This window comes from Larimichthys crocea, chromosome XVI, assembly GCF_000972845.2.
Source record: "Larimichthys crocea isolate SSNF chromosome XVI, L_crocea_2.0, whole genome shotgun sequence".
NCBI classification, from domain to species: Eukaryota; Metazoa; Chordata; class Actinopteri; family Sciaenidae; genus Larimichthys; species Larimichthys crocea.
In genome coordinates, this window is record NC_040026.1 from 18,191,374 (window position 1) to 18,218,332 (window position 26,959).

Genomic DNA, 26,959 nt, shown 5'->3' on the forward strand with positions numbered 1-26,959 from the left:
CCATGACAGGGAAAGCTGGCATACACGAGGGATTTTGCGAACAACGGGTTGCAAAACCATGAAACAGCAGCGGGAACATTGGAGAGCTGGGACGACAAGAGGGTATTAAAATACATTAGATCCGACAGGAGACATTAAGTACTAAATACTGCAAATGGTTCTTTGTACTACCACAAAGATGATATAGTGTGCGGTGAGAGGGTCTGCTGTGTTTGAAGTTTAGCAGTACCTCAGTTTGGTCTTAAAGGCACCTTAACTTAGATGAGGACTGTTACGATATCAGATTTTTATTACACAATTATCATGGCCAAAATAATTCATGGTAATATTACTGCAATATTTAAAAAAACAACAACTTATATTGTGCGTTTTATTACTTTTTTGGCAAATGAATTACACTCAAACTACAAGTAGGGAGGGTGTAACCATAACTGCGAACAATTACACCGTAAAACACAATATATATATAAGTTTAAAAGAAGTATATAGGTATAAGTATATACATAAACATGTATACATGTTTTTCTTTTTATTCCATACTGGTCTTTACTTATTCGGCTTTCTTTGAACAGATACATAAATTACTGGCCAGATGTGGAGGGGTGCGTGGACAGGAAGGATGTGTTTGCAGTGCGAGTGTGTTTGTTGTTGGTCACACTGCTGCAAAGGTTCGACTTAATCAGCATCAAATCAACATCTTTTTTCAAAGCACCAAAAGTCCTGCAACTGTGACTTTTAAAAAAAGGTTTCTTGAGGATAAAAATGTTCTGCAGAGAACTCAAAGTGCTCCAAGGCGCGGCATAAAGCAGTTTCTTAAGAGTTAAGACTCATAGATATGCCAATAAAGTTGAAATATTATCACTATACCACTCACTATTATTTTTTAATCATGTCTGTAGCTTACAGAGCTGACCCGATTCTAAGACTTGTTTGGTGTTTAATATGTGTGTGTGGGTGTAAACATGTCTTTGCGGCTCCATTTCAATAAATGATACACTTTCAGCAGTGCTTTAATGTTTAAAGGGGTAATTTATGAAATTATGAATACCTAAAAACAAAGAAAAGTCATCATGGAAAAGAAGAAAAGAGTCAATTCACGCATCTGTTGATTAAACTTTATATACATCATGTCATGCACACACACACACACACACACACACACACACACACACACATACAATACAAAGAGCTTTACACTTATTAACAACAGATGAATGACAGTTTAGTTACAGTGTTTAACATTGACATTAAAAACAAGAAGCTGTAAAATAGGTGATATATCTGGGTCCTCGTGGTTCATGTTGTGAACTTGATCAAGTTTTGGATGGTGTAGGTCGCCACGGTGTCCAACAGCCAACCGCGTGTGACGACTGTCGCCTGTCTAGAGAGACCTGTTGAGCAGACGATCCAGGGTTTATTAAGTGAGTCTACAAACGCCTGATTGTGCACTGAATTCTGCAAAAAAAATAAACATCCACCAGTACCTTTTGTTCCCTTTAATCCCCTAAAAATGAATTATTCTAATATCAGACATGTTGACCATCTTCTAGACTCACAACAAACTCAATAGAGCTTGGAGACTTTTTCCGAGATTTCGTTGTTAAACTGCGTAAACAATCAGAGAGTTGCAAATCCAAAGTCTTCAGGTTGTTGATCATATAGCATTGCTTCAAACATTCGCTCTATCTCTGGTTTGTTCCTCTATGGAGGAGAGCAGGAGGAGTGAGCACTATTTCAGGTAAGGCGTGGCCTTCGAGTAAGGGATGTGTGTGCGTTTGTCTAGCAACTACTTAGCGGTTAGAAATCCCCGAGACGATCGGCAGGCGCCCAAGATCTTCGATTGTAATCATGAGACTGACTGACTGAACATCTTCACCCTCCTTTTGGTAAAAACCAAACATGGCCATGATCCCCCGAGATACTGAGGTGCACAGATTTTAAATCAGATTTAAATGCCTCACTTTGTTTTTTGTGTCTCACATTTTTGCTTATTTTGTATTGATTTTACATCTTTACCTTAAACTTTACATCTATATATTTTGATGCTTTTTCTCTGATATACCATTAAGTGATATCAGTGATGCGTGTGAGTGTTCCCAGACACTCTTATTTGTAAAATAAGCGGCATATTTTCTTTGAGGCAATATCCTGAACTGACATGTCCAGAATGTGTCCAATAAAACATAATATATAATGTTTATGCATACATACTCGCACATTTCCATTACATGAGGGGGATGGTTGAGAGAGAGATGTGTGTGATTTGAATCAATGGTGCAGAAAAAGAGGATAAAGGGAGGGTGATGGGCTACTCGATTACCTGGGCTATGAGTGCCAGAGGACGTGGTGGAGGAAAAGCTGCATTAAATATGCAGCAGAGCAAATTAGGATGCCAGGAGACGGGAGGAGGAGGAGGAGGAGGAGGAGATGGGGGACTACAAACTGTCAGCTCTCCTTTCGCAATGGCAGCCTCTCTCTTCTGTGGCCAACTTGTTTTGACATTTCCCCGTGCTCCAATCTGACATTTCTTTTTTTTTTTTCCTTCCTTGGCCATTTCTCTGCTGCCTGACTTCCTTCACACTCGCTTTCCTGGCAAGTCACTCCCCTCCGCTCTTGTTGGGGGAACCTGTCTCATTTTGGCTTGGCAGCGGTTCGCCATTTCACCGTTCTGTCACTCTCCAACTGGTCCTCACGGGCGCAAACGCGTTCAAATCCATGTACTAACAGACAAGCCAGGTGCACGGTTATGCACACCAAGACGGGAATGTTCTGTGCTTGAGGGGAGCGTCTGTTGACGAGATCTGATTGATGTTTAGACTCTTATGTATTCACAAACTTACTGACTTTAAAACCCCTAAAAAAGAGGCGAATTCTGATGACCTGGTTGAAAATGTGAAGATATCGCAAGGATGACCGTACTGTTTCATTTTTGTGAAAACGATAATTAGTTATCATGATTTCAGCGAGCTAGAAACAGTCTAGAAAATGCAAAATTTTAATGAAAGCCTGGAGCTGGACCTGTGAATAGCTTCAACCCTTTTTTAAAATTTTTTGCCAAGTGATTAAAAGAAACTGTGTCGCTTTCGCTTTAATGGTGAGAAATCCCAACGATAACACAGTCAACAGTTCAGTCACTTCTCTAAATCACATTAAAACGTGTTAGAGATCTTTTCGAAAAGAGAGAGCAGCTTATCAGGCATTAGCAGACACGAGTTAATAAAGACAGCCTGGCAGTACCGGCTGGGTGCGTGGGTTAGGGTTACCTAGGTAGATGCCATTAGTCCTGCTCTCTGTTTTTAATCACCACATATCAAGACAAATCGTCAGCTAAACATTTTTCTCAAGATGGAAAACGTTACAAAAGAGAGAGAGACAAGAACTTTTCAAGGGTTGGAACAAACGAAGCTGTCGCATCGCCTCACAGAAAGTCTTTTTACTCGCTACATATTCTCTAGCATACCGGTTTATACCAGTGAAATATTAACACTCATTTCTAACTCTTACAAATTAATTCACTGATTTAGGTTAAAATATTTCATGGAGAAATCTTTCTTTTTTGCGTGTAGCTTTACCTGTTGTTAGTGGCTATTTCTCCACACGTAAAGCTATCTGTCCATCAAACTGTAAGAAAACTGAAGCAGAGCAGCTGGAGGACACCCAACTGTGCGATGATTAGGGATGGGAATCGAGAACCGGTTCTGTTTCAATTCCACGGAATCGTTTGGCAGTTTATCTAACGATTCTTTTATCGATTCCAGAAAGCACGAATTACGTCACGTAACTTCCGCAAGAAGTTACGCTCACTCGATTCCAGCAAGCGCGACTGATTACGCAACGTAACTTACGCGAGTTTGGCACGTGCAGTGCAATCAGTAGTAAACAATGGCACCCACTCGGTTCAAACGCCCTAAAGTTTGGCAGCGTTTCACCAAAAAAGACGACAACAGGGCGACTTGCAATCATTGCGAAGTGGAGATTACAGCGTCGGGAGGGAACGCGACGAACATGCAGAAACATTTGCACACACAACATGCAATATTTTTAAATGAATGTCGTGTTTTTGACAGACTTCCGACTGGAGATGAATCTCAGCCTAGCAGCAGCGGCAGCAGCCAGGCTATGAGCACCTCTGCCGTTACTACGGAAGGTAACTCTGGTAAGTAACACACTGCCTACCATGTTAGGGCCATGTGGTTCTTTGTAAAACATGATATAACAGTTAACATTAAACAAATGCCTTCTGCATTACATTTAGAAGATGAGAATCGATAAAGAATCGAATCGTCAAACAGAATCGATAATGGAATCGATAATGGAATCGGAATCGTAAAATTGGCTTCCTCAGCTCAGCTACAGATTGACCGCTTGGTGTGTGTTGTTGATAAAAACAAACAAAAACAGAAAAGTGTATCGCATAGTTTCTATCTGCATAGTGTCAAACACACAATTCCTGCGTGCCTCTTCGCAGGTCTATGCTTGTGCCAAGTTTCGAACCCCCGGGGTGAAGCCATGTATTAATGATGTAATCAGCTTGCTGCTGCTGTCGGTCTGATCTCTATCTTTATGAAATGTGTGTGTGTGTGAGAATAAGATTGAAGACTGAAAGTGTTAGAAAGGTGACAGGTGAGAATGAAATTTTATTTTCAGATGAGACTCACTGCTATATGTGGACGGCGACGACTCCGGTCCAGGCTGTACGATGACCAGCTGATGGGACTTCTGTGCAACAAAAATACAGAAATTAAAACCTCAGAATTTAATTGGAATTACAAAATTAGCTGAAAGTAGAACGTAAAAATATACATTCGCCCCTGCCTGTCAGATTATCTATTACCAACATAAAGTGGCTTGGCTTGGAGACTTTCTGGCTTTTATTAAAACAAATCTAAATCAAACTCAGGAGACAAATAACAGGCATTAACTGTTACTGCAGCGTTATGATTCAAAGAAATGTTCAGCAGGGCACTTTAGTGACTGACACATAGTCCCGGAAGGTAACAGTTGCCTTGTTTTTCTTGCACTATGTGACTCATAGGAATCTAAAGTAAAATGAAATAATTATAACTGAAATATAAATAGTATACATGGCAACAAGACTGAGAGTCTACAGCCTGTGTGAGGCATGCTCAACTTCAACTTTAAAGAATGGTGTGTAGGTTTATTAGAATCTAGTGGTGTAGCTGCAGTTTGCAGCTATTAAACATTTTGATATAGGCCCGTGTCTAGCAGGTGTTTTTGTCCTTGAGAGAATTACACTCCGTATTGGTGAGTGTTAAATGTGTAAACAGTTCAGTGCTCCTCTTCCTGCTGGTTAGTTTACAGTGCGCTGCCCAACCCTCGACTCACAGCTCGGTGGTTAATTGTAAGTGATGTAGCTGTAACCTTTATGGTTACAAAACTGACATTTCAAACCATAGTTAATAGCTGCATCCTTAATTTGAACCCTGTTTCCTCATCTAGCATGAAGGAGAAACTACTTTATTATTAATTCATACTGTAGACACGTGGCATTCCTATTTTAAGGTGATTACACGCCAATCAAAACATAGCTATGCATATTATATTCCACTTCTGCCATATTCTGTAAATATATCCTTACAAACTGGACCTTTAATGTGCAAATGAGGCTGATGGGGGTGTGAATAGTTTTGCAGGTTAAGTGCTACAAAGGCTGTAATTTTGACCTGACGGTGCATCGATGAAAAGTCAGTGGATCGGCCAAAGTCATTAAAATTCATCCTGAATGTTTGTATAAAAATTCATGGCAATTAATTTTTTTTTATATATCTATATATTTGAGTGGTGGACTGACCGCCATATTTTAATCAATAAATTAAATCTAAATTGTTGATCACTCACCTGCAAACTATTGAATACCTCATCTAGTATTTTTAAATTGACACTGACCGACGTGGACGCAGCGCTTCACAATAACTGACATTTTATTTTCAAGTGGGACCGGCCGGACACTCTTACCTGTTTACCGTTGAGGAGAAGTGGGTCTTTGACTACAGATGCTCCGCAGAGCTCCACCATCCACTCCATTTGATCTACGATAAACACACACAAACAGGTTGGGCTGCAGTTTTTGATGTTTTTTTGGAAGAAACCGGTTTGATAAAAGTGTCCTTGGTCACGCTCTAATGTAATTCTCCCTACTTTCACCTCTTTAAACCCAAAGGGAATACCGGGCGGACTCATTTCAAGCTCAGACTTCCTTTGATCGGAGGGATGGAAAACAGGTCAATACTCAAAGTCTCCACTCGAATCAATATGCGCATCGCACTCAATCAGTCAAGACACATTTAACTTAAAAAAAAAAATCTGTATTAATTTTCAACGTATGAGATCAGACACCGAGCTTCCCTCCCTTGCTTGCTGCCTTTAACAAGAGAACACTCTTGTTTGTATCGACAAACTATCAGCTTGCAGCATATTCTGTAGCTAACCTCATCGTTTAACATACACAAAACACAGGCAATTAAATAATGCATGGTTGGGCTGAAGAAAACAGACTCCATCCTGAGGTTTCCTCGTGTAAACGTCCCATCCTCACGCTACCGAGCAGATGCCGACCCATTAGCAAAGCTTCATCGATCCAGCAGGCAGCGGGAGGATGCTGCAGGAGCACTTTAAGAGCCCCAGGAAGGAGGAAACCGAAGAACGCTGCCTTGTGGCTTTTTAAGCAACGTGCCCCCCCTGTGGCCTTCACCCATGATCTATCTGTCAATTCGTTCGCGTTGGAAGGGTAAAGTGAAAACGTATGTTGCATGAAGGGCGACCTTGAACTTGGACGTCATGAACAGTTTAAAATCATTTAGGACCAAAGTTCTGCTGGTTCGAACCGCAACACCGGCTCCTATTTTAGTAGATGAGAGCAGCTGAAGCACTTGAGGCCACGAGGGGATGGGCTCATTTCCACTTTCTTCTTTTCAGGTAGCTAACTGATGCCATAGCAACCGCTGTGCAAGATGACAACACCACAGCAAAAAAATCAACCACAACTCCTAAGTCTGTACTCAATCCACCCACACTCTGGAACCGCTCGTCATTGTTCTCCAGTGCCGAAATGACAGGGGTTAAAAAAACAGCACAGGTTTCAAACTGTGTCAGTCAAAAACCTGTTTTGTTTTTTTCTTTTTTCTTCTTATTCTCACTGTTCTCTTTTGCTTTAAAGCAATGCGGGCGTCTATCGGAGTCCTGCAGGACACTGACATCAATAAAACCGAATAAGTTGGGTTGAGAAAAGAGAGAACAGAACAGCGTGACGGCAAGGGAGAAAAAGGCAACAATTCCAATGAAATAACACCTTAGGTTTCCTTTTTCGCAGTCTTTTCTTTGAAAGCGTATGCAAATCAAAGTGTAAAAAAAAAGTGGGGTCAATAATCAGACACATTATCGAGGTGCTGCAGTTCCTATGGTGTCTGAATGCTGTTTTCGATTGAGAGTGAAGATTGAGGCTCAGCTGACAGAAAATGCAGGTAATTGGAGATAGCTGAAAAGTGGATGACAGATATTTTGTGATGTATCTAACTACATCTGAGTCTAGCCGCTCATTGTAAGCAGCAAAATCATTTTTTACCTGAAGAATAAATATTCCATTTATGTAGTAGTATATTTGTATTTTGTATATATTTGTTTGTGTTTTTTGGATATAAAAATACATGTTTTGGTGCAAAAGGATCCATATATAACAAATAATGTAGATAGGGTAGGTGTTATATTTATATTTCTCTGTAATTCACTGATCCACTTTTAATGTTACGTTTCAGCCGTCTGTCCCCTGCGGTACACGGAATATTGGGTTTCTCAAACTTAATTTCATAACCTTGTCTTTTAATTATTCATATTTGGCTCGGTGGTTAATAACACTTTTCTTCTTTGGGCTGACAAACTTGGAACACATATTTATTCTGACTTTACACACTTTTAAATACAGTGCAGTGTAGGCCGACCCTGTTCAGCTACAGACACGTGTGTATTCCTAATAGGAACAATATTTATTGATGACTTGACAACTGGTTCAAAAAGCAGAGCTGATCTGATGGAAAAGGTGTTGTACTGATCCAGACAAATTTCCAATTCGGAGCCATGTTCGTTGATTTTTTTTTTAAAGATTATTTTTGTGGCCTTTTTATGCCTTTATTGATAGTACAGCTGAAGATAAGCAGGGAGCAGGGAGCAGAGAGAGGGGGAGTGACACGCAGTAAATTAGCCGTCCGATGCGGGATTCGAACCCGGGCCAGCTGCAGCGAGGACTATAACCTCCACACACGGGGCGGCCGCTTAACCCACTACACTACCGACCGCCCCTTGTTCGCTGATTTTTTGACCTCCACTTACTAACTTGTCATCACATTTTTACTTCACATCTCTTGAAATTAATTATGGATGTATAAGCACCTCATAAACGCTATGCGAGCCTGACTATGAAGCAGACTGATACAGAAAACAAAGGAAATGCAAAATTTCAGTTATATTTTATTTTCATGTAAGATGTTGTCGGATTTTAAAAGTGTAATATATTTTAAATTAATATATTTCAGTTTTTAAAAGTATTTCAGGGATTCATCAAGTGTATTTGATTTTTTTTTTTTTTAGATCTGCTTGGAAGTGTTGTGTTGCTGATGTGACTTACCTGTAGTCATGTCTGTAAAAGGCCCTTGGAAGCAGATCTTGTAGCCCTTCATGAGCAACTAAAGAGGAAAAAGAACATACAAAAGTGAGGATAAAACTCAACAGTGACACATCTGAAAACTATCAAAAGTTTGGGCAAAAGACAACAGAGGATCTTTCAGCAGATGTAACCTTCAGACAGTGTTTAATAATACTGTATGTGGGCAGCAGTGACAATGCGGCATGACTAAGTCACCACTGGCAGGGTTGAAACACGTCACCCGGCACATCTTGCAGTTTATCACAGGTGTTCCTCACTTTCTCTTTTTTTTTTTTGCTCTTGCTGTAATACTGCAAATTCAGGGATGGGTCCAACAGAAAAAAGTAAACAGAGCCGCCTTCACCGAGGTAATATCACGCTTTAAGCACGCAGAGAAAAACGACTTGGCCCGACACCGGGGACACATTGTTTTATTGCACTCCGGGTCAATAAGCTTGCTTGAAATGGGAATGTAAAAATTGTTTCCTTGAACCATGGTAACTACCTGAAAGGAAATGTGCGAGTAACACTTATACAGTGTGTGGCTGGATGCAGGTGTTCGGAAGATGAATGTCCAAGCTGCCGGAGAGAGAAATACTAATTTTTCAAACCTCCCTGTCTGGACGTAATGATCATTAGCCAGAGGTGGTTGGTGTGATGAAAAAGTGTTTCCGTTACAGATTTTTAATTTAGACAACACCTAGTATCCTTCGGGAGGTATTAAACTGTGTGATGTGATAACAAACCAAACAAACACACACACCTCTCTTTGACTGACTCCTTGTGCATCAACATTCTGGTGACGGACCCTGAGTGCTGGCACTTCGTTTCATCTGTTAGTCTGTTAGTCACAGCGGTGCAGGTGACAGAAATTGAGTATGAACGGGACAATCTGCCCGGCTCTAACGTAGTGCTGGCCCCTGCGTTGAAGCCACTTAAATAAGCCTGAAGTTACTAGCTAATTCAATTAGCGAAGGTTCTTCAAAGGCAGCGATACGGGCCAACATGACATCTAGCCGTTTCTAATTTTCCCCCTCAGTGGAAACAGTACCGGGTCCTGCTGGCCTTACACTGAGGAGGAAAATCACAATTAGCTTTTTACAACGGGGCCCGAACTAAGAGGCTGGTGCAATCGGAGGAAACAGGCTCAAGCGCTGTTTGTTCTTAGAGCACTTCATTTGATTTTATTCACAGCATCAGACTATTCTCTGTGATCAGACACAGGCAATACGAGGGGAATAATTGCACCAGTTAATGTGTTCATTTCTTCTCCTTCTTCTTCTTTATTTTCATTTTTTAAGATGAGTGTTTTCCCCCCGAAATCGAGTCAGTCAGTTCTTTAGGTACACTGATGTCTGTCCATCAGATCTACAATCTTCAGTGTGTACAGTGTGTGGATAATCCGATAGAACGGGCTGATATTCTGATAAAAACCTTTGTGAGCCAAAAGGGTGAGCGAGCAGCTTTAATGCATTTAGACTGTAACAAAGAGAGTCTTCTCTTCACTGGCTCTGCTTTCTGTTTGCTTCACCAGCTGTTAAATTACACTTAAACTATGTAACTGATTGATTCTTGGCACAGACCTTTCATGTATAAATATCAATCTCTGTCTAATGAAAGGAAAACTGCCCCAAAAAAAACATAATTTAAAAGTACTTTCATGTCTGTTTCTCCATCTGCCGACAGGACTGGTGAACTTTGTTAAATTTGGATTCGGTGCTGTGACATGTGTGCAGGTTAGGTCCGTGTTTGTGATTTAATTTTTAACAAATATTGCTGCCTCTTATCGAAGGCGATCTCTCCCATCAGACCCCGTGCTTAGCCTTGGCCTTAGCGATGCCATCCCGATGCCGTCTCCCTCATGCCGGGCATCATTACAAGTCTTCCATAAAAAGAGATGACAGATCACCAACATGAACTCTTTCTGTACCCGATTTGACTGTACCTGCTCAGGGACACTCTGCAGATGGTAAAGAGCTAGTGGTTCAATTTGTAACAGAGCTGGAACCTGAGATGAATGTTTTTGTCAAAGGTCCAAAACAATTTTAATGAACATAAAAAAAGAGAATAAACTTAAAGCACCGACAGCTGGACTCTCATTTTTTCAGATTTACTAACACTTATAGTTACAGCAAACCACAGGACTCCTGCATGAACACGACATGTCCTACAACACTTAATATATTTTTATGTTATTTTACATGAGAGATTTTTTCTATTTGTGTTTTTGCTCCTCTCGCTGCCTTGAAGTAGACGCATACCGCTTTGCACCAGTCAGAGTTTAGCGACATTTGAATCAAACGTGATGAAAGTCATGGGGCTGTTTCCAGGCTACTGTCAATCAAATCTGATCAAACCACACCCATGCAGTCCTTTCTGTTTTAAACAGTTGATACATAACACCCAGGGATGTTTTTTTTTTCTTAAAGCTTTGACGGCTACTAATTTAATCATGAATATTTAATGTCATAAAGAAATATAATACAAAAATCTATTTAAATTTCTGTGTGCCCCAGGCTCTCCCTCTCTGTAGTCGAACCCTGACTCCACATTGTGCTGGAATAAAATCTTCTCATGAAATGAGATGTGATTTACTCTTGATATATAAAGTGCATCTTCTCAAAACGTTACTGATCAATCTCTTCCAAACATATCACAGAAAAAAAATAAAACCACAATTAACCTGACGTGTATGAATAAGAATAAAAAGAGAAATGTGTCTGAAAACTATGGGACAACTTTATGGGAACCAGTGTATTAATTTTTATTTTGATCAAATAAAGACTGATCAATAAGCAGCCTGTTAAACGTGTAAGGGACTCACGTTATTGTCTTCGGTGTTACGAGCTCTCATGGGGCCCTGGTGGTTTGGCCCGTTCACCACGTCACCTCTCACTTCGAAAGGACTCTGTTGGAAAACACACAAAGACTTCAGTGTCCGTGCATTAGGTACGTGAACCTTCAAAACTTTCCTGTTGCTATTTGCTTTTAAAACAAGTGAAGCGATTATTCACTCGCATCTGATAAAAAAGGAAATTTGACAGACAGCTAATAAATATTTGATTTATTCGAAGGACGCACTCTTAAGAGTACACTGAACATTCTTCAGTTTGACAGAATTCATCTTATAATTGTCTCTAAATACGCCACGATGCATAAAAAAAAACTTCTTATGGAATATTAAAACGGTTTTAAATTAATGGGAATATTAAACAAGGCTTGGCAAAAGGATTATACTTGCATAGCGCAGAACCAAATGCAGGAATTGCTCAAGCAAATGGATGACAAATAATTTATGAGGTCTCACAGTGAGCCACATGGAGATATTTATCATGCGGCCTTAATTCAAAAAACATCGAGATGCACAGGGAAGTAAACGGGCGTGGAAATTCAAGGAGCGTACCTCGTCTAAGACTTTCTTTTGTCTGAAGCACTCTGAGATCCCTGCGGAGAGAAAGGCACAAACATATGAGCTGATTGTCAGAAGCACAAACACCATTCTGGTGGCTACTGTATTATGTAACACTCCTTTTACTCTGGCCGCATTATTCCGTTTTGGATATGTAAGAGTAATTGTTGTGAAGTCATTGGTGATGGATCTTGACAATAACGTGAGTCGGGGACTTACACTGGAAGCTCACCACCCACTTCCTGCCTGCGATGCCGAGGAAGTACTTCAGCGTACGCTCGCACACCAGTTGTTCGTCTGACGGAAGAGAGAAGAAAAGGAGACGTGTGAAAAGATGCGAAAGGATGCATGTAACACACATAAACACACCTGACTATGATATGTAGACACCTTTTCTCTTTAGCCTGTACACGTCAGACTTCAGGCACAACACTGACAGCTGCCACCTGCAGAAATACTGATATATAGCCATCATGGGATGCGTATCAGAAGGAAACGAGCAGGAGTACAGGGCGGGGTCAACACAAACTTTGTTGACTTGCAATCTCAAGCACCTTCACATCAACGCCAGCAGGACAAAGGATTGACTTTAGGAGGAAGGCATCCAGAGACTGGATACAAACACTGAGTGTTCACCTCAACAATAAACCGGACTGGTTGGTCAGACACATAGACGTCCTGTACAAGAAAGGTCAAAGTCATCTCCACTTGCTGAGGAGAGTGAGGTCCTTTGTTGGAATGAATGCAAACTTTCAGTGTTCGTATGCTGCGGGAAGCACAGAGAGTGTCGGGAAAAGACTCAACAAACTGGTCAAACAGGCCAGCGACATCCTGGACGGGAAATCAGGGAGAGCAGGATATTAACAAAGCTCACACGAGAGACTGTAGCAGCTCCTTTCAGCAACAGACTGCTACTCCCAGCATGTAAGAAGGAGTGCTACCACAGCTCCTTCATTCCAACAGCTGTCATGACTTCATGGCTTTTTTTCTAAATATTTCTCATCCACCTTGTGTATATGAGCTGCTGTGATGCATGAATTTCCCCATTGTTGTATCATTAAACTCTTATCTTATCTTACAAACAGACAAAATGTGGGAGAAGAGAATACCTGTGTGCTGGTCGAGAGAACGCACAAAGCTTTATTATGATATAAAATAAAAACACAATATATGAGCAGAACTACTGTTCCCAGAAATTGTTTTTTTTTACTATGTTATAATTTATCCTACTTAATTTCTAATTACTTAGATAAATCCTGACGTTGTGGTATTTTATAGAAGTATTAACATTATTCCACACCAACAACCTTTACGGTGATACAGTGAGTTCTGTGTAGCTACCACAAATACAACATCGATGCCAATTCTAAGACCAGTAGACAAATCTCCCCGTCATTTTCAATAACCATATTTTCAGACTGACTAATACAGAGAAAAGCAAACATCACAAATGATTTTTTGCCATAATTAATGAACCAAACAGTTGAGAAACAAGGACTAAAACAGTGAACAGCTTTACAGGCACCAATCATGTTTGATCAGCAGGGTCAAAGGCCATGAAAAAATACTTGAACTATCTATTGATTTGTATCCCAGGCAACGGTTCAGCACACATTATTGACGTGCCTCAAACATAACCGCATTTCAAACGATTATTATTTTTTCTGCTAACGGTTAGAGGAAGGGCACCTCCTGCTTCTTTCCAAACCTTTAACCGTAAAGATCACAAGAGGCCCAGCGTTCCCATATTTTTTTCCGGTTACCCGGGAAACAGCAGCTTCTTAAACAGTAACAGTTAATATGGTGCTTTGGAGACAGCAAGCTCTGAAATTAAAAATAATCTATCAGAGAGGGTAATTAGCAACAAGCGAATGAATGGAGGAGAGAGTGAGTGAGTGGGTGAGAGAGTAAGAAAGAAAGAGAGAGAGAGATCTGCTCTGCTCATCTCCGCAGCAGCGCTTCAAAAGGACGCACAAAACAAGCTGTAAGTACATGTGAGAAGAAAAAAAAATGTACTTGTGTTCAAGAAAATATTTTAAAACTGGACTTTTCAATAGCAGACTTAATTGCTCTGCTGTGTATCAGCCATTAATTACAGTCCAGTAGATAAATGCAACACTTAGAAAAGTTCAAGAGTCTCAACATAATTAACAACGCTGCCACACACGCTGCCTGCTTACCTGTGTGCATTATGATATGGGTCACCTCCGCTGTTACCTGGGAGACCACACGGCCTCCGACTTGCTTGGCAAACTTTTTCACCATTATCTGTGGATGACATCATCTGATAGGTTAATGCATGCTCACGACGCACAGCGCTGGATAAACGCGTTCGTTAGCTGAACGGGTCACCTGTTCACTGGGGCCTAATCCAGATGACACTAGCACCACCTTGGCTTTACTTCGATCTCTCACAGGAGTGTCATTTTCTTTGTCTTCTTGCCCATCTGATCGCAAACCGTTGCTCTTTAATGTTTTGGCTGCTGAGGTTGAACTAAGTGTCACGGAGGCTCCGGTGGTTTTTACACTCGGCGCCGTGTGTGTGGAGTGCTGCGCTGCTGAAAAAAACAAAACAATAGTTAGACCCTAATCTGATCAGATGAAATTTAAGATAGGGTGGCAAAAGGGGTGGAAAACTTTTCAGGAAGTTTCAATGAGAAGTTAAGCTGAGGAATTTTGGAAACTTTCCATGGGAATTACAGGAATAAACTGAAATTGAAGGTAAGTCGTATGTAGTCTTACCTGGCTCTGCAGTGCTGCTGTGCTTTGACGCACTGTGCTGGGCGACCACTTTGTCCTCAGACGGCTCTCGTTCTGCTTCTGGAACAATTTTCCTGCAAACAAAAAACACTGACTTACTTACGGACTTAAATTATTATTATTTCATTATTTTCTGACTGAAATCTGCCAGATACTTTCATATCTTACCAGCGTCTGGCTGATTTGGCTGGCGCTAATTTCCTACCCTGACTGAGATGCATCGAGAGCGACGTTGACAGGCGAATGATAATCGAAACATGAGGCCGGTGAAGATTCACGCCTCTGCTTGTCGAGTAAACACACACTTGAGTAAAGTCAATATTTGGTTGCAGTCACTGACTGGCACAATGAGATGTTAGACTGTTTGGCTATAAAACCATGGGCTGTCTTGTCTGCATGTTTAGGGTCATTATGTGCTCCTTAAAGCTGAATAACAGTAATCTAACCTCATAGTCATTGTTTGAAATCAAATACGCTGGAGCAGAGCCCAAAGTAATCAAGAACACAACAATCCTTACACTCTTGGTGCAGTTGTATTAATTAGGCAGTTGTAAATGGATCAGAACTCTGTAATGACAGAAACTCAATATGCAATTACTCGTGTCTTTTGTTATCAGCAGATTACAAGCTATTCTGTAACTTCTGTGAATAAAGTTTTGGAAGTTCACTCCCTTTGTTTTCTTTTTTGGGGGTCGTTTCTTCACTCAAAAGGCTCCTGAAATACTGACAGCTGGCAGCGAGCCTACATTTAAATTACCTGCACCAAAGTGATAATAGCTCACTGAAAAACTTGTCATACATTCCAAAGCCGACCATTCTTTGCCGATTTCACCGGCGCGCTCTTGAAGTGTGCGCTTTTTAATTTAGAACTTGTATAGCTGAGGCCTTCTGTGTTTTCATCTGCTGTCTTTTTCCATTTCTCCCTTCCTCTCGCCTGGAGGACAGCACTTAGAACTCTGCAATGCGAGAGGTTGGGGGGGAGAGGAGGAGGCAGTCAAGCAGGAGAGATAAATTACTGGGGCGACACAAGTTTCCCTCTAAGTGCTCTAAATGACATATAAGATGCAGCCAGTAATGACTTTTTTATTCTCCACAGCATAAGCAGATTCTGGGTTCATTAGTGAGATTATCCGCCTGTCCTCTTGAGATGCATCACCCTCTGAGCCCCAAACTAGCAACATACACACACACACATAGACACACGCTGACTTTCTCCTTCAGTTACAGACTGAAAGAGACCAATTACATGCCACTTGCTCCAGTTATTGTTCTGCCTAATATGGCAGCATTGAAATATAGCTCCATTTAAAATGTATTAACAATGTATACAACCCTCCGAGGAGATAAATACAACGCGCTCAGGCAGATATTATTTCATTAGATTTCTTCTTCTTTTTTTTTTTTTTACTGAAGTCAGGTTTGACTTTAAGGATTGTCACGGCAGATTGTTCAAGTGGTCCAAAGACAAACAACAAAAAACACTCAGGTTAACCGTTTCCCCCATTTCACATCTTTATGTTAAGACAGCTGCTCTTTGCAGCTTCATATTAAATGGTCAGACATGAGAGTGTAATCGATGGCATCATCCAATTTTCCACCAGAAAATGTAGAAGCTTATTTCACCAAATGAACTATTGCTTTAAAGTCCATGTAAAGTAAGATGAAATATCTGTTCTGGGTTTGTCAGAGCGAAGAAGAAAGTGTTATTAACCACCCAGCCAAATTTGAATGATTAAACATGTTGGCAAATTTATGAAATTAGGTGTCAAAATCAGGTAAAAAAGAGCAGTATTCTCAGCTCCAGGACTGTGGTGGCGTGTCCACTGAATGTGCTAAAGCCACGCCCACTGGTGGGAGCAGTCGAGCAGCAACTTTGAAGCGACTCAAACGTGTCAGATGAGTTCAGAAAATGACATGACTAACTTTGAAACACTCTGAGCCAGATGAATTCATCTCTATCTCTCTGCTTGGGGTGCAGGGGTGTGCTCAGGGTGGCCTCAGTGTGTCATCGAGCCACCCTTTAAGGACCGCCCCCAAAATCCTGAAAACTAGCGAAAAACTCCACATTTCAGTAATATATCCTTCAAAGTCTTTTCACATGTTTTTAGCAACTATTTCCCAACATATTTAATGTATTTTCAAAGAAATCTTAGAATTTAAAGTCACGTGTACTTTGCAGGCAATGACAGTTACCGCAAATCCAAAACGGATGCACCTCATCAAAGGTCGCAGATTGACAAATCTCTTTATCACTTTGAATGACCGTATTATCAGAAAACGCAAGTGCACTTAGTGCTAACTGTCTTTAGTTACAAATGTTTCAAAGTGGCTCCAAACTGGTTTTCAATTCCTGTGAATTGTTTATCCGTGACGTTATCAGCTTCTTCAATCATTTCCTGAAAGCTGCAAACAATGACTTAATGTTGGGAGGTAAGCTTTCATGTTAGACAAGTCACACGCATATTTACTGTATGTGCTTATTTTGTCCTTTGTTGATGTTTTTCATGTTTGACTTTTAGAATTACACAAAGTCCAGTCTCTACCATGTTTTACTTACTGGTCTGAACCTTGGCTTATGTCCTCGTCACACTCTAGGGGCCTGTGAGCGTCTGGGCCTGAGGACACAAAACAATTTTTAGCTCTCAATAATTTCACTAAAAACAAAGACTTGAGTTGGGCGTTTGCTGAGAACTGATATATTATCCTCAGAGGAAGGAAGAAAAAAAGTTAGAAATCGAGTATCTTTGGACTGATCTGTACTTCCAAATTACTTGTTTCATCCAAACCAACAGTTCAAAGCCCAGAGATATTCAATTCAATATCACAGATAATGAAATCAGCAAATATTCATCTTGGAGAGGCTGGAGCCGATGAATCGTTGGTGTTTTTGCTTAGAAAATGTCATCATCAATCATGTCAGGTCGAGACGTTGCCTTGCCTGCTCACCTGTGAGTTTGCTGCTCTGGTTGGTTTTTGAGATGACTTCTTTAGCGGGGCTGTCTTCTTTCTCCTGAAGCACCTCCGTCACCAGAGCCATCAACTTCTCCAACCTCAACAGCTCCTTCTGCATTTCTACCTTTTGCTGAAAACAAGAGAAAACAAAGTAAAGTAGAACATATTATAATTACAGATGAGTCAGACACTTTAATAAAAGCACAGGGAGGGAAGAGGGTTGAGAGGAAAGGGAGAGCAGAAGTGCAGCATTTACTACGAAAATAAATAAATAAAATTATACAGATACTGGCTGCACATTTGCACTGAGGTATGAAAACAATAACTGTCAATAAGTGAGGAGGGACCTCGGTTAGAGCCGGTTAGTCATTATAGGAAGGGACTGGGTGTTTTTGCAGCCTGACAGCTTTTAGTGAGCAGAATAAGAGATTGTGAAGGTGATTATATAAAATTTAAAGGAGTGACAACAGCTTTTTCAACTGGTGATTTTGACGAACGGTCTAATGGTTTAAAAGTACGCTTAGCGTCGCTGAACTAACACTTTCTAACACTTTTGAATTTCATCCTGCGCGACGACATTGATTATGTATACAGACACACAAACGGGATGCGTAATGATACCAAAAACCTCCCAGGTCCCTTTCTAAGAAACCCCAGGGTGTGAAACTTGAAGTCCCCAGTCAAATACAGTCGACAGATAAAAGTGAGAGCGCTGGAAGATGGATGAGGCAGAAAACAAGAATCATCTCCTAGGCGGCATTTCCTCTAACGTAAATGAAATGCAATTTAGAAAGCTGCTGAGAGGGACATTTTTTACCGAGCGAGGTAGTCTGTCATCCAGGAACTGACAGTTAGGTTTGGGAAAGTGCGGTGGCTGCCCTCTCTGGGGCGTAACGTGACAGTGCATTGCTGGGAGTATCATGCAACCAGGTAATGCTGAACAGACAGGCAAGACTTAATTATATATCAGATAGAAAGTTCTGTGTTTAAAATGAGGGGAAATCTTTAATCACAGATTGTCCACACAAAGAATTAGATGTTATTTTTCTACAACAGATTGTGTATTTATACTGCTGTGCATAAAACATAATCATATTTACCTGTGTAACAAGGACTTCGCTTGAAAATTGTGATGACTCCACAGTGGGGTCATTTACTGGGACTTCACCTGTAGAGAAGAAATAATAATCTAATTGCTTTGTGTTTAAATGCTCACAAATTCTCACAGCAGGAGACAACAGAGTAAGCATCTTTGGCAGATTAGCAATAAATGAGATGTTTGTATTGCTTAATCTCAGCAGGATACAAAACCAAAGCCTTATTAAAATATAAATATATAAATATTTAGTTACTGAGAATCAACTTACATTCATCTGGCGTGCCAAACAAGTCCACAGATGCTTGGCTGGAATGAACACAGTCAGGGCTGGGGCAAGCAGATGGGCGGCTCACACGTTCTGCTCCACCAGCTGTGACACCTTCACATCTGTTTGTTTCACCGGCATGTCCCTGATCCTCGGTCGCAGCAGAGGGAGGCGCTGACGTGCGGAAAATCTCGGTCAAAGGCGGTAATTCCTCTCCAGTGCAATCTGACGAATCGGATGACGACTCGAGCCTCTGAGCCCTCGTCCTCTTCCTCTTCTGTGGCATGCTCTGGATGGACGAATGGACGCTGAGCTCTCCTGACTTTGTGTCAGGGATAACCTCTTTAACTCCATCAGGAGTTAAAGATGACTCTGCGTTTGAAATATGTCCAGCTGCGCTGACTGAATGTTTCCCACTGGAACTGCACCCTGAGATGTTCTCTCTCATCTCCTCCTTCATGGAACAATCAAGCTGGTTCTCTGTGGGTTCATTTAACTCCTCGGGCTCAGCGACTGTGAGGCAGAGCCCAGAATTTACTACATGAGGCACAACAGAAAGAGGAGGACTTTCTATTTCACGTGTTGACACTTTATTAGGAGGAAGGGGACTACTAGCGCTATTCCTGGAGACAACAGAGTTGTCCTCATCTGAACAACTATCAGGGTTGGAGGCTTCTACCACCACTTGATCTGGTTTCTCCGCAGCTTTTCTTCTCAGGCCGGGTGAGTTAGAAGGTGGGATCAAATTGCTACAAGATGAGTCTTCATTGTCTCTGAATGCCTCTTGGTTGGTGATTTCGGATATCTTTGTGTTTATCTGATCTTTCGCAGATTCAACACTGGGTCGAACACACTGGTTCTTATCGGCTTCACCGTTTTCTTGGTCTGAACTACGGCTCCTTTTCACATTTGGACCACCGAGATGGAAAGATTTCCTTTTGGTGGCTTTGAAGCTCCTGAGCAGTTGTTCTGTGTCCACCTCACTGTCGTTCTTATCCTCCTCGTTTTCTATTCCAGCACGTTTAGTCTCAGTTTCCAACTGAACACTGTTTGGGAATTGAACTGTTGGACATTCAAGTGTTGGATCTACCACAGATGCTTCAGCTGGACTTGTAGAGTTTGGCACCACAGGGACATAACAAGCAGCAGTAGCTTCAGACAAAGCTTCAGCATTTGGCACTTCAGCAATAGACTCTTCAGCATCTTCTGTTCGTCTCAAATAAGACGCTCTCTCATCAGACTCCATGTCTTCTATCCCACCTAAATCTTCGTCATAAACACACCCGTTTCTTTCAGCCACCTTCTTCATGTTTCCTTTCTTATCCGACGTTCCACCTTTAGCATCCTCAGATTGCTTTGCAACATTGCTGTCTTTCTCAGGTATCTTGCCTTTGACGTTTGCTTTTTTTGGCTCTTCCTTGACTTCCTCCGCGAAGACTTGAAGTCTTTTACTCCTCCTTGTGCTCCTCGTGACAGGGATTTCTTGGTCCTCACTGCTGGCGTAATGCTCAATATGAACTTGAACTTCTGACCTTGGTCTGGTCTCAGGACTGGTTTCTCCATTTTGAACTCCAACCAAAACAAGGGGGTTCGGCACTCTAGCAGGCTTGCCCTTTTCCGACCTTATGTTTCTACCTTTCCTCTTGTCAGTTTTCTTTTGCTCTGCACTTTCTGGCTTTGCCTTAGCTTGATCTAGTAAATCACTGTCAACCTGCTGCAGAGTGTTACACCTCCTTTTCTTTGACTTCCTTTCTGGTTGCTGTTGGCAAATCTCTGACACAGGACAGGGAACCTCATCTTTGCTATTGTATTTTTCACTCTCTAGCAAACTGTTCAACTCTTCTCCATATTTGTTGATATCATTTTCCTCCATTGCCTGTTTTGATTCTTTAAAAATGTCACTGCAGGTGTCCTGTATGTCTTCGATCATTTGTTGCTTTTCCTCCATATCGCTTTCACTTTTATCTTCAGAACTAGTTTTCATGACAAAATCAGCAGCATCAACTGTTTCTGGTGTCGTTTTGTTAGTTTTCGGTGGTTTGACAAAAACATTAGGCGGAGAAGAAACAGTCCTGGTCCTTCTTCGATCTCTTTTGTAGACGGCTCCGAACACCTGCTCTTCAAGAGCTTTAGCATGACCCTCCCTTCTTTGATTCACATCACTATTGATTTTCTTGATATCTATTGTTGAAGTAGAAGAACAGCTGTCGGAGTCATCGCTGTCTTCGTTGGGTTTCTCCAACTCGAGACTTTCTTCAGTTGGAACTTTCATGAGCCACTCAGCAACTTTCTCTAAACTTTTCTTCCGTTTCTGATCAAGAATCTTGTCAGGCTCCGGATCCCTTTTCTGCTTCTTCCTTGAGGACTTTCTTAAAGGTTGGTGTTCGGTCTCGTCCAGAACTAAAGGTGGATGAAGAGAGGCTTTCTCCAATTTGGCAAACCTCATTTGGCCTCGAGTTTTGAATGTTGATGTTGCCTTTTCCACAACTTCTGAAATTTCTGTTTCCAATGATTCCAAATTATGTGTAGGGCTGTGCATTTTTTTATCAGAAGTCGGCGGCGCTTCTCCAAGGCCACTGTCCAGGCCTTCATTTTCTGTCGTCAAAGGACTTGTGTCTTCAAGGCCCATAAGTCTTGCAAATCCTTTCTGGGCTAAAAAGGGAACGGGGAAATTAAGAATAATTAATTCTAAAAACACATTTTCCTATTACTATCTACCACTGCATACTACTACCAACCTTTAATTGAAAGCATGAATGAAATGAAATGAAATGTGCCAATTAATATAAAAAACCTCAAGATTGTACCTGCTACGGTTGAGGAGTGAGACTTTGGAAGATCATCACTGTTACCATTTTCCTTGTGGTCATGGACACTGCCAGGTGTATCTCCAGATAACATATCATCACGCTGTTTTGTAGTTTCAGCATCTGTGACTCTTTAAAGAGGAGAATATAGGTGCATATACAAGGTGAGCTGATATTATGAATAATTTATATACCATACGCTGCAAAAATTAAGCTATGAGAATGATTAAGTATCCCAACCACCCAGATAACAGCCCGTTCTCCCTGCTACAATCAGTGTATAGTAGGAGCTCACAGAAATGTATTTCAGTATAATGAATCTTTCATGATTATATGTGATAAATAAATTGAATAATAATGAAAAACTTATAATAAAAACTACATTTGAATTATTTCAACTGACAGGTAAGTTAAGTGTTTATCAGTCAGATTTCTTACCCTGATTCTCCTTTCTGTTGGCACATTCCAGTAAAGTCTAAAAACATAAAAAGCGATGTTGTTACATAATGTAAGTTCATTTTACAAAGCTACTGTAAGAAGTCTGTGACACAGTCTTACAGTTTGTCCCAGTGTCGCGTTCATATGCCTGTATCATATCCTGCAATCCTGCGACAAGTGTCTGAAACCCAGGGCTCTCCTGTAAGCTCCTGTGTGAGTTAAAGCAATAACACATGTGTTATTTTAATATAAGTATTAAAAAATAATCAATGTTACACTGTCAGCTTGTTGATTTTGTCCAACCTTTTGGTTATCTTGGCTTTACACACTGGGCAGTTTGCCCTGTTTTGTTTGGCGTTGTCCAAAAGTTTCATCATACAAAATCTGGTGAAAAAGAAACACACACATATTGTTTATGAGTGCATGTAAAAACAAAACAAAAACAAACAAACAAACAGTTTCTTTAACAAAAGAAGAAGAAATCAAATGTTATGTACTTGCAAAATTGATGGTCACACTTCGTGGATACAGGTGTAGTCATTAAATCCAAGCTGCAGATTAAGAAATTATGAAGTAAAGTGGGTGACAGTTTTCCAGTTGTTGCTTTTAGAGCTTCTTCATCAGAATGACACTCACCATATGGGACACTGCAGAGTCTCCCAAAGGGCTGAAATCCCCTTTTTAACATCTTTGGCCTTTGGGGTTGTCATTGTGATTTTAAAAAGGCTGTAAAATGAAAAATCAGAGCACACACAGAGGCGGTAAACAACACAACACTCTCAAGCATAAAGTGAGAATGTTACCGGTAGAGTTGGCATTTGATGATATTTAATTTTCCTTATGGAAAACACAATTTAATTAAGTAAAGGTGAACATAGAAGCATGGTGTGTAAACAGAAAAAACTAAACCATTTACTCCCACACATTTAGATGTTAACTATAGTGTTACTTTGTCCTGTGAAATTAATTATATTGTTGAGCAATACAATGCATCCGTGTTGTCTAAATAACAAAACATAAAGATTTACTGCGACACGTTTCATTATCCTGTGACTGGAAATCGACTGGACAATGTGGTTTGGGGCCACAAGAGTCAAGGATGATCTTTATTATCCCAAAGGGGCAATTTGTGGTGCAACACAAACAGAAACAACAAATAGATGAACAATAACACACACATGCCACAAAATAATTGTGTGTACTGCTCACATGGAGCTGTGAAGGAGGCCGATGGTTCACACAACAAACGAAATATACTGTAAATATCATTATTGAATAAAGGTGTTCATTTTAACTGCATGCAAATGTGGAGCGAGGTGGTGGAGTGATGGGCAGCCAGCCAGAGCAGCGGCCTGCGAGCAGTTGGGGGTTCGGCGTCATGCTCAAGGACACCTCAGCAGAGCCCAGGAGGTGATCAGGCACTTCTCTCATATTTTGTTCCATGCTGGACTTTTTATCAGTCATTGTAATTGTACAATATGTTCGTGTTGATTTGTTCTGCACACGTGACATCTATTGCACGTCTGTCCGTCCTGGGAGAGAGGGATCCCTCCTCTGTGGCTCTTCCTGAGGTTTCTTCCACCTTCTGGGAGTGACCTTCGACAGTCACCTCAGGTTTGACAAACACATCAACAACGTTGTCAGGACGAGTTTCTTCCAGTTGCGTCTCCTGGCCAAAGTTAAAATGTTTTTAACCCGTCACGACCTTGAGAAAGCCATCCATGCCTTAATAAGCTCAAGGTTATACTACTGCAATGCACTTTATGTCAGCGTCTCCCAGTCTTCTCTCAGCCGCCTTCAACTTGTGCAAAACGCTGCTGCCCGTCTTTTAACCAACACCAACAGACGTGCGCCTATCTCTCCTGTTCTTAACTCCCTTCATTGGCTTCCTGTCCTTTATAGAATTGATTTTACACTTTTAATATTTGTTTTTAAAGCTCTTAACGACCTCGCCCCTTCATATTTATCTGAGCTTTTAACTGTCCGCAATCCTGGTAGAGCTCCGAGGTCTAAAGATCAACTTTAGCTGGAAGTGCCCAGGTCAAAATACAAACACTGGGGTGACCGAGCCTTTTCCGTTGCCGCCCCCAGACTCTGGAATAAGCTCCCCGTCGAGATGCGTCTTGTTTCTGACCTGGGCCTTTTTAAATCCAGGCTAACAACCCACTTATTTAGGATGGCTTTTAAATCCCAGTAGTATGATGACACTTTTATCTTATCTTATTCGATTTTGTTGTGTTTTTATTGTTTTTATTGTTCTTTGTTGTTTTTACTTATTGTTCTCTTTATTTATTATCTGCTGTAAAGCACTTTGGTACACCGAAACGACTGTTGTAAAGGGCTGTATAAATAAAGTACATTTACATTTACATTTTTTCCCTGTTAAAAAGGTTTTTTGTGGGCAAGTTTTTCCTCACTCGAACCGAGGGTCTAAGGACAGAGGGAGTCACTCCCTGTCTCTATGGACTGAGCTACTCACTGATGACTAATTATTACACAATGTTTTTTAAATTGTCCTGCGAACCAATCGATCGAACCTTGTCTGTGGTGAAGAAAAGCTGCTATTAAGACAGCTACATACACTACCAGTCAAAAGTTTGGACACACCTTCATTAAGAGAAGGCCGAGGGTTTGCAGCGCTGTCAACAAAGCAAAGTGTGGCTGCTCTGAGTAATCTAAAATATAATTTCACACTTTTTTTGTTCACTACATAATTCCATATGTGTTCATTCACAGCTTTGATGTCTTCAGTGTATCTGCAATGTAAAGAGTCAGGAAAATAAAAGCATTAAATGAGAAGGTGTGTCCAAACTTCTGACTGGTAGTGTACCTGTGTGTACTTTGGTTATGTCACCTTTACTATACACACAGACTGCACTGTTATCCAGGCTATGAGGTGTTATCTAAAAAAGGAGCTGTGCATTTGATGTGGAAACACGTCATTTGCAGCAGAAATTAGTTATTTAATTAGTTTTTTATAAGACTATGTCGACGTTACAAACAGCAGACGTGATGAAGCAGTGAATCAGTCTTCATAAACACTACTTTAAACTCAGAAAACACACTTGTTTTTTATTGTTTACATAAAGTGTCAGCAGCTTTTTGTTTTTGTGAGATTGACGCATTTGACGCACAGACGTCGACAGACCGACGTGTAACTCAAACACCGCTCCCTAACTGTGGAAATATAACATAATAATAATAAATGTTGTCGAGGCTTACCTTGTTTTCTCACAGTTTGGAGTCACGCAGGTTTCATCACCGTCATCCGCTTCAGTTTTCCCGCAACTATCGTTTACTTCCGGCGGTTTGGTGTAATGTCACAGCGCCGCCTGTCGGCCCGGAGTGTGGACACATGCTGAACAGCACTGACTATAATATAATAAGATAGATAGATCTCTATCTCTCTAGATAGAACACACAAATTAATAATTTAAATCCATTAAAACAGTATATTTTTCTTCTTTTCCTGTCCAAAATGATTTAAATAATCGTGGTATTACAGTCTAGACAGATAGATAGATACTGTCTTTTCTTTGATGTCTTTTAGCTTGCTCTTATTTTATTTTTTATTTTTTTACATCTTTTACTTATATTTTATATTTCATGTGTATTGCTGTTTGCACTGGGATAAGAGGGAAACGCAATTTCAATTCTCTGTACGTCCTGTACATACGGCAGCATTGATAATAAAGTTGACTTGAACTTGAACATTCGGGTTGCACATCTCTCTGTGATAAACGATTCGATACGCATCTAGATACACAGGTTATGATGGGATTAAACTTAGATGTGACAGACTTGTAACCAGACTTGTTATTGGTTGAAAATATCTGCATGAATATTCATTATAGATAGACATTAACGTAAGAGACTTAAAATAATAATCAACTTCAATCAAAAATAGCTTAAATGATGGTGATGAATCTTGAAATTTACATTTATGGATGTGAAATTTCCCTAATAAAATATAGAGGTTGACATTAATACATAGTTTCTTTTCTTTGTATTCAAAATAAGTAATAATGTTTTTTTCCCCCCTCAATGCTGATTTTATGTTTTGTTTTACACAGTATATAGTTCTCAAATTCCCAAAATGTATTACTATACGGGCAACCATAAAACAAATGAGTTACATTTTCAGGTTCGGTTTGTTATCGATGTCAAGGAATTTTGATATGCTTTAGACGGGGATATGTTATGTAGTATCTGCACTTTAAAACCCACCTGTTTAAAACCGCCTTTTACATCTGATTCAATTGCATTGTCCTATTTTAACCTGTTTTTAATGTTATATTCTTGTAATTTGATACTTTTATGGTTCTTTTTGTTTGTTTCTGTTATTCGCTGTCTACTCTTATTTACTGTACGGTGTCCTCGGGTGACAGAAAGGCACCTATGAAATAAAAATGATATTATTATTTATTATTATTTTGAAATTTAATTCTCTGATTTTATTTGTGACGTTACAACGAATTCTGCGACCCAGCAGATTGGTGCTCTGACGTCATAGGCGTTACAAAAAAAAGTCGCTTTATTTATTTATTTTTATTTATTTTGATGTTTTAAAGTT

The 26,959-nt window shown here is 40.4% G+C and overlaps 1 protein-coding gene across 2 annotated transcripts; it reads right to left on the minus strand.

Moving 5' to 3' along the window:
* Positions 1–1,103: 1,103 nt before the first annotated feature.
* Positions 1,104–25,717, minus strand: LOC104930986 (BRCA1 DNA repair associated). 2 transcript variants are annotated; one of them, XM_019264699.2, is made up of 21 exons: positions 25,609–25,717; positions 23,023–23,112; positions 22,884–22,937; positions 22,690–22,770; positions 22,507–22,595; positions 22,387–22,423; positions 21,949–22,079; positions 19,145–21,793; positions 18,878–18,945; positions 17,772–17,907; positions 17,383–17,440; positions 14,808–14,899; positions 14,418–14,620; positions 14,246–14,333; positions 12,285–12,362; positions 12,060–12,100; positions 11,481–11,564; positions 8,639–8,696; positions 5,977–6,050; positions 4,659–4,719; positions 1,104–1,391 (listed from the first exon to the last, which is right to left on the minus strand). In XM_019264699.2, the coding sequence occupies exons 2-21, from the start codon at positions 23,094–23,096 to the stop codon at positions 1,297–1,299; spliced, it is 4,251 nt and encodes a 1,416-aa protein (XP_019120244.2). In that variant the 5' UTR covers positions 23,097–23,112; positions 25,609–25,717; the 3' UTR covers positions 1,104–1,296. The 2 variants fall into 2 exon arrangements, with proteins under 2 accessions (XP_019120244.2, XP_019120243.2); XM_019264698.2 differs by having other exon boundaries at positions 14,418–14,623.
* Between the last annotated feature and the right edge of the window lie 1,242 nt (positions 25,718–26,959).

What these genes read in the sequence shown, in the direction of transcription:
- LOC104930986 (XM_019264698.2), bottom strand. Translation starts at nt 23,096, where the DNA reads ATGACAACCCCAAAGGCCAAAGATGTTAAAAAGGGGATTTCAGCCCTT. An exon ending in CCAGAGCAGCAAACTCACAG is followed by an intron (nt 17,441 to 17,771) that starts GTGAGCAGGCAA and finishes TTGTGTCCTCAG; the next exon opens with GCCCAGACGCTCACAGGCCC. An exon ending in ATAAGCCAAGGTTCAGACCA is followed by an intron (nt 14,900 to 17,382) that starts GTAAGTAAAACA and finishes TTTTGTTTGCAG; the next exon opens with GAAAATTGTTCCAGAAGCAG.